Raw genomic sequence first — 17,688 nt, 5'->3', positions numbered from 1 at the left:
CACATAAATTTTATTTTCCTCCTGCAAAAAATAAATACTTTTTGAACGCCCTTTCTACATTGCCACTGGAGGTTGCACTATGGCTGCCTAGCTATATTCCGCACGGCGAACGTTGAGCCCCAACAGTTAAAGTGTGCTTGATGTGGTAGGTTTGCACATCTGCCACAACCAGCCACATAACTAACTTGTATTATAGGGTCCAGGGTCACTTACATTTACTGGCTAAATAGATACCGTATCTAAGGTATTCCAAATTTGTATTTCAAAATTTGAAATCTGCCAGACGATGACTTAACGCAGAAGTAGTAGCTGAACAATAACAACTTTACCATCTGGAGGCGGTTTTAGATCAAAATGTATTCTGGTGATGTTCCGCCAGTTTTCTTCTTTGTCCTATCTTTCATCACGTACCTGCGCACGGTCGACATGGTTATTAACGAATCTAGCATTGTTGATGTCAGAGCGTGGGCGGATGTCGTTCCTGTCGCCAACGATGCACCGTCAGTGTTCCCCACACAAAACTACATATCTAATTGCCCTTGAATTTTGAGTCAGTTTACTCGCGTGAAACATGACTCAACAGACCAGCACTACACATGTAGCAGATAAAGCTGTATTTTCTTTCTGCTTCTCTTGTACCATCATCGTTGCGGTTCAGTATAGCGTTTCTTGATCATGCAACAAATTTCTTTATATGCTACTATACTGTCCAGTCACGTTAATGTGACCTTGTGACCTCCGCCTACGTTCGAAGTCAACATGAAAAAAACACTCACAGAGTCAGGTGGCAGCACTAGCAGTAGATGGTATGTAAAGTACGTCGGTGGGACTTTGAAAACAGCGCAGCCGTTTTCGTAATGCGGAAACGGAGGGATTTATCTGACATTCAAAAGGGCATGATCATTGGCTTTTGGGCCAAGGGTGGAAGCATTTCTGAAACGGTTAATTTTGTAAACTGTTCGCGTGCCGCCATGGTTAAAGTTACCGTGTGTAGCAAAAGAGCGCTATCCAAAACTGACGCCGGGATAGCTGTGCTGCACCACAGATGAGATGTGTACGGGCGATTAGATGCGCAACTGTTGAGCGACTATCCGCCCAGATGAACCAAGGGGCTACCAACAGTGTCTCCTCAACGACCGTTCAGCGACCGTTGCTGCTTATGGTCCTCCACAGAAAAGTGTATGGTTCATGCACCCATGCTGACTGCTGTACATTGGTGACGAAGTCTGCAATTTGCAATACCATTCCGAGGTATTCACCGTTAGTCACAATCGGTGATGGCACTAACAAATCTCTCCTCTATCCTATCATCTTTTTACATTCTCCTTAAAAACAATAAAATTTTATTTATCTTTCAACCTCAAATTATTGTAAAACGTTGTAGATAAAAACAAAACAAAGGAAAACTGCAGAAAAGATGAACGAAAACTGTAAGATGTACACTCCTGGAAATTGAAATAAGAAAACCGTGAATTCATTGTCCCAGGAAGGGGAAACTTTATTGACACATTCCTGGGGTCAGATACATCACATGATCACACTGACAGAACCACAGGCACATAGACACAGGCAACAGAGCATGCACAATGTCGGCACTAGTACAGTGTATATCCACCTTTCGCAGCAATGCAGGCTGCTATTCTCCCATGGAGACGATCGTAGAGATGCTGGATGTAGTCCTGTGGAACGGCTTGCCATGCCATTTCCACCTGGCGCCTCAGTTGGACCAGCGTTCGTGCTGGACGTGCAGACCGCGTGAGACGACGCTTCATCCAGTCCCAAACATGCTCAATGGGGGACAGATCCGGAGATCTTGCTGGCCAGGGTAGTTGACTTACACCTTCTAGAGCACGTTGGGTGGCACGGGATACATGCGGACGTGCATTGTCCTGTTGGAACAGCAAGTTCCCTTGCCGGTCTAGGAATGGTAGAACGATGGGTTCGATGACGGTTTGGATGTACCGTGCACTATTCAGTGTCCCCTCGACGATCACCAGTGGTGTACGGCCAGTGTAGGAGATCGCTCCCCACACCATGATGCCGGGTGTTGGCCCTGTGTGCCTCGGTCGTATGCAGTCCTGATTGTGGCGCTCACCTGCACGGCGCCAAACACGCATACGACTATCATTGGCACCAAGGCAGAAGCGACTCTCATCGCTGAAGACGACACGTCTCCATTCGTCCCTCCAATCACGCCTGTCCCGACACCACTGGAGGCGGGCTGCACGATGTTGGGGCGTGAGCGTAAGACGGCCTAACGGTGTGCGGGACCGTAGCCGAGCTTCATGGAGACGGCTGCGAATAGTCCTCGCCGATACCCCAGGAGCAACAGTGTCCCTAATTTGCTGGGAAGTGGCGGTGCGGTCCCCTACGGCACTGCGTAGGATCCTACGGTCTTGGCGTGCATCCGTGCGTAGCTGCGGTCCGGTCCCAGGTCGACGGGCACGTGCACCTTCCGCCGACCACTGGCGACAACATCGATGTACTGTGGAGACCTCACGCCCCACGTGTTGAGCAATTCGGCGGTACGTCCACCCGGCCTCCCGCATGCCCACTATACGCCCTCGCTCAAAGTCCGTCAACTGCACATACGGTTCACGTCCACGCTGTCGCGGCATGCTACCAGTGTTAAAGACTGCGATGGAGCTCCGTATGCCACGGCAAACTGGCTGACACTGACGGCGGCGGTGCACAAATGCTGCGCAGCTAGCGCCATTCGACGGCCAACACCGCGGTTCCTGGTGTGTCCGCTGTGCCGTGCGTGTGATCATTGCTTGTACAGCCCTCTCGCAGTGTCCGGAGCAAGTATGGTGGGTCTGACACACCGGTGTCAATGTGTTCTTTTTTCCATTTCCAGGAGTGTATAACCTGTTTTTAAAACATCAGATAACAGGTCTATAATTTGACAATAAATAAATAAGTAAATAAATTTGCAATACCGCAACCTGGCGTCCACTGAGTGGCCTTTACAGGTGAATCACATTCTGTGTTCCATTGGACCGATGGGAGTTGGCGTGTACGGTGTGAAACGTCTGAAAGCAAACTCTCAGGCCGGAGGAGGGAGCGTTATAGTCCGAGGAATGTTTTCGTGGCATTCCCTGGATGATCTCGTCCTACCAAAAGGCACAATGGATCAACCCAAGTATGCATCTATCCTCTGGGACGATGTCCACCTCTACATGCAGTCTTGTTTTTTCTAGGCACAATGACATCTGCCAGCAGGACAGTACAACATGTCACGCAGCTCGCCTTGTACGTGCGTGGTTCAAAGAGCACCAGAATGAGTTTCCCTTACTCCGCTGGCCACCAAAATCCCCGGCTTTAAATCCAATCGAGAATTTGTGGGACCAACTCGATCGGGCTGTTCGTGTCATTGATCCTCATCCGAGCAACCTAGCACAGCTGAACACGGCACTGGAGTTGTCATGTCTCTACATCCCTGTCGGTACCTTTCAGAACCTCACTTACACCCTTCTTGCACGTCTTGAAGCGGTCCACGCTGCAAGCAGTGGTCATTCAGACTTTTGACAGATGATCGCATTAATGTGACTGGACAGCATGTGTCACAAACTTTCACAAGAAACATCTATCAGTCTTACTTTCAAAACGCAGAAGGATGTGGAGCTATACGAAAAGTTTTTTTCTTTTTGCCGGCCGGAGTGGCCGTGCGGTTCTAGGCGGTGCAGTCTGGAGCCGAGCGACCGCTACGGTCGCAGGTTCGAATCCTGCCTCGGGCATGGACGTGTGGGATGTCCTTAGGTTAGTTAGGCTTAATTAGTTCTAAGTTCTAGGTGACTGATGACCTCAGAGGTTAAGTCGCATAGTGCTTAGAGCTATTTTTTTTCTTTTTATTTGTCGTACTCTGAACGTATTAGATAAGTATAATGCGGGTAGTCTGTCTTTTGCAGCATGTAAGGGAATTTCGTTTCTACCTGTCGTTTTCTCTAGCTGTGGCTAAGATAGAAACTAATGTCTCTGTACGTCCATCTTTTCAGAGATGGTTGCGGGACTCGGCTGTTCGGTACAGGATGTCAAATTAAATACCTTTCAGCCATCTGGTTTCCAACCTTACGTTGTTTGGTAACTAGTTTCAGCGTTATACTACGTCATCTTCAGGCCCCTGACCGACGTGTAGGAAGGTTCCACCTCGGTTGTGATCAAAACAAGGGCCAGCAATACTGGTATAAGCAGATTTTTACAACAGCGATCATTTCAACCATCATCCAGATTGCCCCCTCTGCTGCACTCCATAAGCTCATACAGAGAGAGATAGATAGATAGAGAGAGAGAGAGAGAGAGAGAGAGGAGGGCAGGTGCAGGAGGAGGCGGGGAAAACGTGTGTGTGTGTGTGTGTGTGTATGTGTGTGTGTGTGTGTGTGTGTGTGTGTCCGCGCAAAAGAGACAGAGACGCTGCCACAGTATGAGAGACTATTTTATTGCTGACACAATGGTGATAAGATTTACTGAAAGCGCGAATTCTACGTCCACTTTGGCATTGAGAGGTTGCAACAATGGAAAATTGTACTGAAATGCAGGAGGATCTGCTACTAATTGACGCATGGTACAGAGAATGGCAACTGAACCACAATGTAGAGAAGTGTAATGTGTTGCGAATTCATAGAAAGAAAGATTCCTTATCATTTAGCTACAATATAGCAGGTCCGCAACTGGAAGCAGTTTTAATTCCATAAATTATCTAGGAGTACGCCTTAGGAGTGATTTAAAATGGAATGACCATATAAAATTAATCGTCGGTAAAGTGGATGCCAGACTGAGATTCATTGGAAGAATCCTAAGGAAATGCAGTCCGAAAACAAAGGAAGTAGGTTACAGTAAACTTGTTCGCACACTGTTTGAATACTGCTCACCGGTGTGGGATCCGTACCAGATAGGGTTGATAGAAGAGTTAGAGAAGATCCAGCGGAGAGCAGCGCGCTTCGTTACAGTATCATTTAGTAATTGCGAAAGCGTTACGGAGATGACAGATAAACTCCAGTGGAAGACTGTGCAAGAGACGTGCTCAGTATCTCGGTATGGGCTTTTGTTGAAGTTTCGAGAACATACCTTCTCCGAGGAGTCAAGCAGTATATTCCTCCCTCCTACGTATATCTCGCGGAGAGACCATGAGGATAAAATCAGAGAGATTGGAGCCCACACAGAGGCATACCGACAATCTTTCTTTCCACGAACAATACGAGACTGGAATAGAAGGGAGAAGCGATAGAGGTACTCAAGGTACCCTCCGCCACACACCGTCAGGTGGCTTGCGGAGTATGGTTGTAGATGTAGATGTAGATGTAGATATTAACAACCCAGTTTATTTTATCCACTACTTTTCAGTTTGCACAGCATGTCAGAACGCGGGACTCACCATCTTCGTCCCAAGCGCCCTCGATCTGGTAGGAGGCAGTGGATGCGCCGAAGTAGAAGTCGTCTGGGAACTGGTTGACAGCTCTCTGTGCCGCCGCTCCTCGGGGAACCCCCTGCAACACACTCAGGGCGGCCAACGCCGCGGCAAGTAACGCCGCTCCCTGCATTTCGTGCCGACACGGTCTCGACCGTGGCCCGTCATTTCAGTGCCGTTTATATACATCTCATGCTTGCAATCTGGAGCCGCTTGTTTCAAGTACTTATTACTTTCAGAGAGTCTATTGAAGAAGGCATGTTAAAAATGAACGTGATTGTATCGCGACAGGAAGTAATCAGGACTGATAAGATTGTGAGGTGTCCTTGTGCCGAGAAGTACTTACAACCACGAGAAATTAAATTAATGATACCTGCTGCGTTGGTGACAGACTGAGTAGATAGATGGATTCGAGGACGTCTTCTTTTGCTGGTCGACGGTGCGACATTCGAGCCTGAGAGAGGCAAAGTCATGCAGGCACTAAGCCGTCCGTGTGTGCAGTGCCAGGAAGTAGATGCAGGGGGAAACCCCAACCATCGAAGCATTCTTTCTCTCTAACCTACTTCTTTCTTTGATTCAGTTATTCAGTTGTGTGAGTTCCTTTTGTAGTCTTGCAGCTAACCGCCCTCACTTCAGTAATTGCGTACTCGTTAGTTATTTTCGTGCTCCAAAGATGATTTTAACGATTCTTTAATCGGATTGATGTGGAACAAGTAAGTTTACAGGATATGTAAAAGTGATTAGTGTTAATATTAATTAATACATAAGTTTTCAGTCCTAATCATGCAACTAAACTTAAAAACTTTTCTACATGCTGCCACAATTTTTAAACGCAAATTCGCTTATGAAATAGAAGGAGATGTCCAGGAGAAACGATTTCAGATTATCTTTAAAACTTGCTTTCCTACCTGTCAGACATTTAATGTTTTTGGACAAATGATCAAAAATTTTTGGTGTTGCATTGACTTCCTTTCTGAACCACTGACAGCTTCAGTAATGACTAATAAATGTAGTTTCTTCCTCTAGTGTTGTAGGTATGGACACCACTATTTTTCTCAAATTGTGATAGATTATTTATGACGAATTTCATTAGTAAATATATGTAGTGTGATAACTCCTTGGAGAAGAGCTTACATGACGAAGGCGGGTGAACACCACAACCACATATTTTCTTACTGCTCGCTTTTGTGCAGTCAACACTTATTGTCGAAGTGATGAGTTACAACAGAAAAAGTATTTCATAAGACGTTATTGTGTGGAAATATTCAAAATTTCTCAGGATGTTGATTCGTTTGTTACCAAGACCAGCAGATATACGAATCGTTAAAGTAGATGAACTCAACTGTTTGAGCAACTCTGTAATGTGTTTCTTCCAATGATAAGTACACCCAAAATTTTGGATCATCCTACCCTGTTTACTGAATTCTGTTCCTGTTGTACAGTAACGGATATAGCGTTTTTTTTCTTAAATCTAAGGCATAGTTCACTTTCAGAGAGCCACTTAATAATTGTTTGAAAAACATCATTAACCGTCACTTCTGATGCTTTTTCTCTAATGAGATTTGGTATAACACTAACATCGTCTGCGAAAAGTATCAATTCTGGTTGAAAAATGTTAAATGAAAGGTCATTTACACACGGGTGTATATGGAATAGAAGTAGACGCAGAAATTTAATCATGTGGGACTCCCTCAGTGATTTCCAACCAGTCACTGAAATTTTCTTCCTTAAAACATTGTTTGAATTATTCAGCATAATCATTCTTTGAATTCTGTTTGTTAAGTCTGATTCAAACTAGTTATGTGTAAAGCCATCAATTCCGTAAAACTTCAGGTTTTTTGGAGTGACATGAACTATGCAATCAAACGCCCTCGAAAGATCACACAAAAACCAGTTGACAATATTTTTATTCTTCAAGGTTTGTAATATTTGCTGAGTGAATGTATAAAGAGCATTATCAGTCGAGCAGCACTTCTGGAACCCAAAATATGATGTTCTACGTTAAGTTGTTTCCCCTTAAACGTGACACTACTCTTGCGTACATCATTATTTCAAATGTTTTGGAAAAAGACCTCAGTAAGTATACTGGACGACAATTATTTAAGTCTTTCTTGTCACATTCCTTATAAAGAGGTTTAACAATTCCATATTTTAATATTGCATATTTACTATACAGGGTGGTCCAATGATCGTGACCGGGCCAAATATCTCACGAAATAAAACGAAAAAACTACAAACAACGAAACTTGTCTAGCTTGAAGGGGGAAACCAGATGGCGCTATGGTTGGCCCGCTAGATGGCGCTGCCATAGGTGAAACAAATATCAACTGTGTATTTTTAAATAGAAACCCCCATTTTTATTACATATTCGTGTAGTACGTAAAGAAATATGAATCTTTTAGATGGACCACTTTTTTCGCTTTGTGATAGATGGCGCTGTAATAGTCACAAACATATGACTCACAATTTTCGACGAACAGTTGGTGACAGGTAGGCTTTTTAAACTAAAATACAGAACGTAGGTACGTTTAAACATTTTATTTCGGTTGTTCCAATGTGATACATGTACCTTTCTGAACTTATTATTTCTGAGAACGCATGCTGTTACAGCGTGATTACCTGTAAATGCCACATTAATGCAATAAATGCTCAAAATGATGTCCGTAAACCTCAATGCATTTGGCAATACGTGTAACGACATTCTTCTCAACAGCGAGTAGATCGCCTTCCGTAATGTTCGGACATGCATTGACAATGCGCTGACGCATGTTGTCAGGCGTTGTCGGTGGCTCACCATAGCAAATAACCTTCAACTTTCCCCACAGAAAGAAATCTGGGGACGTCAGATCCGGTGAATGTGCGGGCCATGGTATGGTGCTTCGACGATCAATCCACCTGTCAGAAAATATGCTATTCAATACCGCTTCAACCGCACGCGAGCTATGTGCCGGACAATCATCATGTTGGAAGTACATCGCCATTCTGTCATGCAGTGAAACATCTTGTAGTAACATCGGTAGAACCTTACGTAGGAAATCAGCATACGTTGCACCATTTAGATTGCCATCGATAAAATGAGGGCCAATTGTCCTTCCTCCCATAATGCCGCACCATACATTAACCCGCCAAGGTCGCTGATGTTCCACTTGTCGCAGCCATCGTGGATTTTCCTCTTGCCCAACAGTGCATATTATGCCGGTTTACGTTACCGCTGTTGGTGAATGACGCTTCGTTGCTAAATAGAACGCATCCAAAAAATCTGTCATCGTCCCGTAATTTCTCTTGTGCCCAGTGGCAGAACTGTACACGACGTTCAAAGTCGTCGCCATGCAATTCCTGGTGCATAGAAATATGATACGGGTACAATCGATGTTGATGTAGCATTCTCAACACCGACGGTTTTGAGATTCCCGATTCTCGCGCAATTTGTCTGCTACTGATGTCCGGATTAGCCGCGACAGCAGCTAATACACCTACTTGGGCATCATCATTTGCTGCAGGTCGTGGTTGACGTTTCACATGTGGCTGAACACTTCCTGTTTCATTAAATAACGTAACTATCCGGCGAACGGTCCGCACACTTGGATGATGTCGTCCAGGATACCGAGCAGCATACATAACACACGCCCGTAGGGCATTTTGATCACAATAGCCATACATCAACACGATATCGACCTTTTCCGCAATTTTTTTTCCTTTATTTTAATTTTCATACCGATACAGATACATAGGTAGGCTGGCAGCAGCATCGTACGCTGCTCTTCAGCCTTCGATTTTCCAATGATAAAAAACAGTAAGAAGATACATAATAGTTAGAGTGACGGGTAAATAACAGTAGACATACAAAAATACAAAACACGGAGCCGTTCACATTCGATGAAAATTACACTGAAACGCGTTGGCACGGCGCACAAACACTGATCCCTGGGGCACCCCTCACTTGACTGTACCCCAATCAGACACCACCTCACAGCAATTCTCAACATTGTGAATAATGACCTTTTGCTGTCTGTTGCTAAAGTAAGAGATGAACCAATTGCGAGCTACTCACCGTATTCCGTAATGGTCCAACTTCTGGAGCAATATTTTGTGATCAACACAATGAAACGCCTTAGTTAAATCAAAAAATATGCCAAGCGTTCGAAACCTTTTGTTTAAGACATCCTGTACCGTACCTTACAGAGAAAAGATAATATAGCATTTTCAGTTGTTAAACAACTTCTAAAGCCGAACTGTACATTTGATAGCAAATCATGTGATATAAAATTATCAATTATCCTTACCTACACAGCCTTTTCAATAACTTTAGCAAACACTGTTGGCATAGCAATAGTTCTAAAATTGTCTGCATTAGCCCTTTCTCCCTTTTTATATAGCGGCTTTACTTCTCAGTACTTTAATCATTCAGGAAACTGACCATTCCTAAGGGAAAAATTACTAATATGGCTAAATCTACATCTACATCTACGTGATTACTCTGCTATTCACAATTAAGTGCCTGGCAGAGGGTTCAATGAACCTACTTCAAGCTGTCTCTCTAACGAGCACTTAAATTTTTCTGTGCGAGCCCTGATTTCTCTTATTTTATCGTGATGATCATTTCTCCCTATGTAGGTGGGTGCCAACAGAATGTTTTCGCAATCGGAGGAGAAAACTGGTGATTGAAATTTCATGAGAAGATCCCGCCGCAACGAAAAACGCCTTTGTTTTAATGATTACCACTCCAATTCACGTATCATGCCTGTGACACTATCTCCCCTATTTCGTGATAATACAAAACGAGCTGCCCTTCTTTGTACTTTTTCGATGTCATCCGTCAGTCCCACCTGATGCGGATCCCACACTACACAGCAATACTCCAGAATAGGGCGGACAAGCGCGGCGTAAGCAGCCTCTTTGGTAGACCTGTTGCACCTTCTAAGTGTTCTGCCAATGAATCGCAGTCTTTGGTTTGCTCTTCCTACAATATTATCTATGTGATCGTTCCAATTTTAAGTTATTTGTAATTGTAATCCCTAAGTATTTAGTAGAATTTACAGCCTTCATATTTGTGTGACTTATCGCGTAATCGAAATTTAGCTGATTTCTTTTAGTACTCATGTGGATAACTGCACACTTTTCCTTATTCAGGGTCAATTGCCACTTATCGCACCATACAGATATCTTATCTAAATCATTTTGCAAGTCGTTTTGATCATCTGATGTCTTTACAAGACGGTAAATGACAGCATCATCTGCAAACAATCCTAGACGGCTACTCAGATTGTCTCCCATGTCGTTAATATAGATCAGCAACAATAGAGGGCCTATAACACTTCCTTGAGCAACGCCGGATATTAATTCTGTTTTACTCTATGATTTTCCGTCTAATACTTGGAACTGTGACCTTTCTGGCAGGAAATCACGATCCAGTCGCACAACTGAGGCTTTACTCCGTAAGCACGCAGTTTGGTTAGAAGACGTGTGTGAGGAGCGGTGTCGAAAGTCTTCTGGAAATCTAAAAATATGGAATCAATTTGACATCCCCTGTGGATAGCTCTCATTACTTCATGAGTATAAAGAGCTAGTTGTGTTTCACAAGAACGATATTTTCTGAAACCTTGCTGACTATGTGTCAATAAGTCGTTTTATTCGAGGTACTCCATAATGTTCAAATACAGTGCATGTTTCAAAACCCTACTGCAAATCGATGTTAGTGATATAGGCCTGTAATTCAGCGGATTACTCCTACTTCCCTCTTTGGGTATTGGTGTGACTTGAGCAATTGTGCAGTCTTTAGGTACGGATCTTTCTGTGAGCGAGCGGTTGTATATAACTGCTAAATATGAAGCTATTTTATCAGCATACTCTGAGAGGAACCTGACTGGTATACAATCTGGACCGGAGGCCTTGCCTTTATTAAGTGATTTAAGCTGCTCCGTTACACCGAGGATATCTACTTCTATGTTTCTCGTCTTGGCAGTCGTTCTTGATTGTAATTCAGGAATATTTACTTCGTCTTCTTTGGTGAAGGAGTTTCGGAAAACCGCGTTTAATAACTCTGATTTAGTGGCACTGTCATCAGTGACTTCACCATTGCTATCGCGCAGTGAAGGTATTGATTGCGTCTTGCCACTGGTGTGCTTTATGTATGATCAGAATCTCTTCGGGTTTTCTGCCAGATTTCGAGACAGAATGTCGTTGTGGAAATTATTAAAAGCATCTCGCATTGAAGTACGCGCCATATTTCGAACTTCTGTAAAACTTTGCCAATCTTGGGGATTTTGCGTTCTTTTAAATTTGGCATGCTTTTTTCGTTGCTTCTGCAACAACGATCTGACCCGTTTTGAGTACCATGGGGGATCAGTACCATCAATTATTAATTTATGTGGTATATATCTCTCAATTGCTGTCGATACTATCTCTTTGAAAACATTCCACAACTTTTCTACACTTACATGATCAGATCGGAAAGAGTGAGGACTTTCTCTTAAAAAGGCGTTAACAGCATTTTTATCAGTTTTTTTAAATAGATATACTTTGTGTTTCTTTTTGATGGTTGTAGGTGTTACGGTATTCAGCCTAGCAGTAACTGCCTTGTGATCGCTAATCCCTGTATTCGTCACAATACTCACTATTTGTACAGGATTATTTGTTGCTAAACGGTCAAGTATGCTTTCGCAACCATTTAGGCTTTGAGTGGGCTCATGAACTAATTGTTGAAAATAATTTTCTGAGAAGGCATTCAGTACAATTTCGGATGACGCTTTATGCTTGCCGCCGGCTTTAAACGTATAATTTTTCCAACATATCGAGGGTAGATTGAAGTCACCACCGACTATAATTGTATGAGTGGGGTACTTATTTGAAATAAGTTTTCTTTGAACTGTTCAGCAACTATATCTTCCGAGTCGGGGGGTCGGTAAAACGGTTCAATTAATAGTTTAGTCCGATTGTCAGGTATAACCTCGACCCCTACTATTTCACACGAACTATCTACTTCAATTTCGCTACAAGGCAAACTACCTCTGACAACAATAAATACTCCACCACCAGCTGCATTTAATCTATCCTTTCTGAACACTGTTAGATCGTTTGAAAAACGGGACTAACATGTGCAGCACAGTACTTAATATTCTTCTAGGTACTCCATCATATCCATGAGAGTCCTTGGTCTTCAGTGATTTAGTTGTTGACTCAGTCTCCCTTTTGTCTGTATCACGGAGGAGTATTTCAGACATCAATCTCGGAAAGGCATTTGCCAAGAGTGTTGTATGATTCTCTGTAGAATCTAAATTTTTGTTTAATTCACCCAAAATTCTCAGATAAAGTTTGTTAAATACTGTACATATATATGATTTATCAGTAACAGAAATATTTTTTACTATGAACTGACTTTATACTGTCGACCTTTTACTGCTGACCAGACACTTCCTTCGCAACTGACCACATGGTTTTAAATTTATCCCGTGAATTAGCTATTGTATTTGCTTACCACATTCTCTTTGCCTTCCTAATAACATTTTGAAGCACTTTACAGTACTGTTTGTAATGGGCTACTGTAGCTTGATTGTGACTACTTCTGACATTCTGATATAATTCCCACTTTGTTCTGCATGATACATTATCCCACTAGTCAGCCACCCGGGCTGCCTTTTACTGCTAGTACCCCATTTAGAACGTTCTAATGGAAAGCAACTCTCAAAGAGCATGATAAATGTGTTGAGGAAAGCATTATATTTGTCATCTATGTTATCGGTGCTATAAAGATACTGTCACTCTTGTTCCTTGACGAGGTATAAAAAAATTCTATTGCTGTTGGATTAACTTCGCTACATAGTTTGTAATTATATGTGACATTTATTTGGAGTACAAAAGCATATTAGTGTTTAAATTTTTGCCTCATGTTCTGAAAGGCCAATCTCCCTTTAATTAACAGAATACCCATCTAGTAATGAAGAATGAATAAAAATATTGTCTATGTCTGTGCTACTGTTCCCCTGCACCCTAGATGGAAAAAACACAATCTGCATCAGATCATACGAATTTAGGTGATCTACCAGCATCCTTTTTCTTGCACCATCATATACAAAATTAATATTGAAGCCACTACATATAACTAATTTCTGGTACTTGCTATAATGTGAATAAAGAAACCTCTCTTGCTTGAGCAGAAATAATCTGATGTCAGATGTAGGGGACCTATAAAACAACAAAAATTAAAAGTTTAGTTTCACTGAATTCAACTGGTCATGCACAACATTCAAATATCTGTTAGGTGCAGTGCGATGATACGTCTATGGACTGAAATGGAATACTGCTTTTTTACGTACGTGGCCACTCGCCCACCACGCCAGGAACTCCTTGAAAAACAGCTAGCTAATCTGTATCCTGGTAAAGGAAGCCTCTGAATTGTCGAATTATTTAAGTGGTGCTCCGATATACCAATAATTTCAGAATCAACATCTATAAGCAGTTTACTAACTCTGTCTCTAATACCTCTTATATTTTGATGAAATGTGCTAATTCCTTCTCTACTTGGACACATGACGTCCTGTGAAGGTGAGCCCTTATAGAGGGACTTCCTTTAAGTAGGTATACCTATCAGCTGACTTCAGTCTAAAAAAGGTGCACCTCTAACACCAACTACTACAGGAATTTTTTTTGAGTGAGCCCACCTCCACCCACCACACTGTCACCTATCAGCTTTGCCAGCCTCTCCTTCCCATACCTATTGAGGTTCAGACCATGTCTAGTTAAACCCAATCTACTTATAGGCTCAACTGGCACCACTGAAATGTGACCCATGCCCTCTGCCATCAGTGCCCTCTCCAGCCCCATGTTAACACGCCTAACAGCAGCATTGAGATGAGGCCGCTCATGACGCTGAAACGCTTGCACGAAATGAACATTAGTGCCACTAGTTTGAGTAGCTGTCTTTCCCAGGTCACCACCTACATCACATTTCCCGTCTCTATCAAGACTGTTCCCTGCTCCATTACATGATCCTCCTTTGTAAAATTCCTACATAACTCCCCTATGCTGTCAGTCACCTGAGCCAACCCTGCACTAGGCTTCACAATGCTGGTGACCTGGTACTCACTCCCCAACACTTCCTGCAAATGCTGGCCCACAACTCTACCATGCGAACTACCTTGCAGCAGAACCTTCTTTCTGTTAGACTTTGCAACTGACCGAGGCCTCCTAACTGCTGAGGACTGCTTCATATTCCCTACACCTACTGCTACAAGAGGCTCCACTCCACTCAACTCTGACAGTTGGTCATATCTACTGTATATACGCAAAGTATAACTGTCTGAATACCTTCTCCTCCTAGCCGCCTTCTTGCCAACTGCCAGTTCTCATTCCCCAGCACCTTCACCCTCCTCAACCTATCTAGTCCCTCCTTTGCGTGTTGTAACTGCACCCGAAGGGCACAGATCTTACGCTCCTGCTCCTGCATCAACTTATTCTACTACTGATTTTACATTCCCAAGAGAGGATCTCGCTAGAATGCACTCTAGCTTCCCCACTGCATCCCCCCCCCCCCACACACAAAGAAAATACTTCGAACAAATCCCACACCGTGACCCACTAGTCACAAACCTACGACAGAGTCCACACTTGTCACTCATGGTAAAATTTTACAGTTACTAAAAAAAAATGTACATCTAAGTTACTTAAGTTCGGTTGTACCAGTAGAACTATTAATTGAACTAACAACAGCGGTCTCGAAATTCTCTGTCTACTAAGAATGCAACGACTTGTGTTAAAACTGGTAAACCACAACTAATACCAATACTAACAAAAGTCACAAAATTATTTGCTAAAACCAAAAATTCAAGCGGCCACTGGAAGACTCAACGAAGTTAAAATACTGAATGAAAATTTTACTTAAATACTTCACTAGAATCAATAAGAAACGTCAGCTGAAAACTAAAGCACGAAATTTACCGAACGACTTCAACGCACAGGTAACTATAAAAACACAGCCAGCGAACGTTTCCAAAAGTTTATTAAATCGTTATTTCGCCACAAACAGCACGAAACACCGCTAAAAACTATTAAATTTAATAAGTGTATAACAGTGCACAAATAACTTCGTCGGTATTTAGCTTTATAACCGCTGCTGCTGCAACTGCACGCCGCGAAATGTAAACACACTACTGAGGCGAGAGACTTGGACGAACGACGTAAGCACACTCAAGAAAAGCTAATCATATATATATATATATATATATATATATATATATATATATATATATATATATATATATATATATATACGATTCTGTAATGTTTGAATGAGTTGAATATACACTCCTGGAAATTGAAATAAGAACACCGTGAATTCATTGTCCCAGGAAGGGGAAACTTTATTGACACATTCCTGGGGTCAGATACATCACATGATCACACTGACAGAACCACAGGCACATAGACACAGGCAACAGAGCATGCACAATGTCGGCACTAGTACAGTGTATATCCACCTTTCGCAGCAATGCAGGCTGCTATTCTCCCATGGAGACGATCGTAGAGATGCTGGATGTAGTCCTGTGGAACGGCTTGCCATGCCATTTCCACCTGGCGCCTCAGTTGGACCAGCGTTCGTGCTGGAGGTGCAGACCGCGTGAGACGACGCTTCATCCAGTCCCAAACATGCTCAATGGGGGACAGATCCGGAGATCTTGCTGGCCAGGGTAGTTGACTTACACCTTCTAGAGCACGTTGGGTGGCACGGGATACATGCGGACGTGCATTGTCCTGTTGGAACAGCAAGTTCCCTTGCCGGTCTAGGAATGGTAGAACGATGGGTTCGATGACGGTTTGGATGTACCGTGCACTATTCAGTGTCCCCTCGACGATCACCAGTGGTGTACGGCCAGTGTAGGAGATCGCTCCCCACACCATGATGCCGGGTGTTGGCCCTGTGTGCCTCGGTCGTATGCAGTCCTGATTGTGGCGCTCACCTGCACGGCGCCAAACACGCATACGACCATCATTGGCACCAAGGCAGAAGCGACTCTCATCGCTGAAGACGACTCGTCTCCATTCGTCCCTCCATTCACGCCTGTCGCGACACCACTGGAGGCGGGCTGCACGATGTTGGGGCGTGAGCGGAAGACGGCCTAACGGTGTGCGGGACCATAGCCCAGCTTCATGGAGATGGTTGCGAATGGTCCTCGCCGATACCCCAGGAGCAACAGTGTCCCTAATTTGCTGGGAAGTGGCGGTGCGGTCCCCTACGGCACTGCGTAGGATCCTACGGTCTTGGCGTGCATCCGTGCGTCGCTGCGGTCCGGTCCCAGGTCGACGGGCACGTGCACCTTCCGCCGACCACTGGCGACAACATCGATGTACTGTGGAGACCTCACGCCCCACGTGTTGAGCAATTCGGCGGTACGTCCACCCGGCCTCCCGCATGCCCACTATACGCCCTCGCTCAAAGTCCGTCAACTGCACGTACGGTTCACGTCCACGCTGTCGCGGCATGCTACCAGTGTTAAAGACTGCGATGGAGCTCCGTATGCCACGGCAAACTGGCTGACACTGACGGCGGCGGTGCACAAATGCTGCGCAGCTAGCGCCATTCGACGGCCAACACCGCGGTTCCTGGTGTGTCCGCTGTGCCGTGCGTGTGATCATTGCTTGTACAGCCCTCTCGCAGTGTCCGGAGCAAGTATGGTGGGTCTGACACACCGGTGTCAATGTGTTCTTTTTTCCATTTCCAGGAGTGTATATGATTAGCTTTTCAGAGCATTCACACAAGGTTGGCGCCGGTGGTGACACCTACAACGTGCTGACATGAGGAAAGTTTCCAACCGATTTCTCATACACAAACAGCAGTTGAACGGCGTTGTCTGTTGAAACGTTGTTGTGATGCCTCGTGCAAGGAGGAGAAATGCGTACAATCATGTTTCCGACATTGATAAAGATCGGATTGTAGCCTATCGGGATTGCGGTTTGTCGTATAGCGACACTGCTGCTCGCGTTGGTCGAGACCCAATGACTGTTAGCAAATATGGAATCGGTGGGTTCAGGAGGGTAATACGGAACGCCGTTCTGGATCCCAATGGCCTCGTATCACTAGCAGTCGAGATGACAGGCATCTAATCCGCATGGCTGTAACGGATCGTGCAGCTACGTCTCGATCCCTGAGTCAACAGATGGGGACGTTTGCAAGACAACAACCATCTGCATGAACAGTTCGACGATGTTTGCAGCAGCATGGACTATCAGCTCGGAGACCATGGCTGCGGTTACCCTTGACGCTGCATCACAGACAGGAGCGCCTGCGATGG

At 44.1% G+C, this 17,688-nt stretch overlaps 1 protein-coding gene across 1 annotated transcript in view; it reads right to left on the bottom strand.

The window, feature by feature from the left end:
* LOC126199238 (myrosinase 1-like) overlaps nt 1–5,563 on the bottom strand; it is a 111,108-nt gene extending 105,545 nt beyond the window's left edge. The window contains exon 1 of the mRNA XM_049936030.1: nt 5,372–5,563. Within this exon, the coding sequence (XP_049791987.1) occupies nt 5,372–5,537 (166 nt within the window). The 5' untranslated portion in view covers nt 5,538–5,563. The remainder of the gene's footprint in view (nt 1–5,371) is intronic.
* Between the last annotated feature and the right edge of the window lie 12,125 nt (nt 5,564–17,688).

This window comes from Schistocerca nitens, chromosome 8 (genome assembly GCF_023898315.1).
Source record: "Schistocerca nitens isolate TAMUIC-IGC-003100 chromosome 8, iqSchNite1.1, whole genome shotgun sequence".
Lineage (NCBI taxonomy): Eukaryota > Metazoa > Arthropoda > Insecta > Orthoptera > Acrididae > Schistocerca > Schistocerca nitens.
This window is presented reverse-complemented; position numbering and strand designations above follow the sequence as displayed.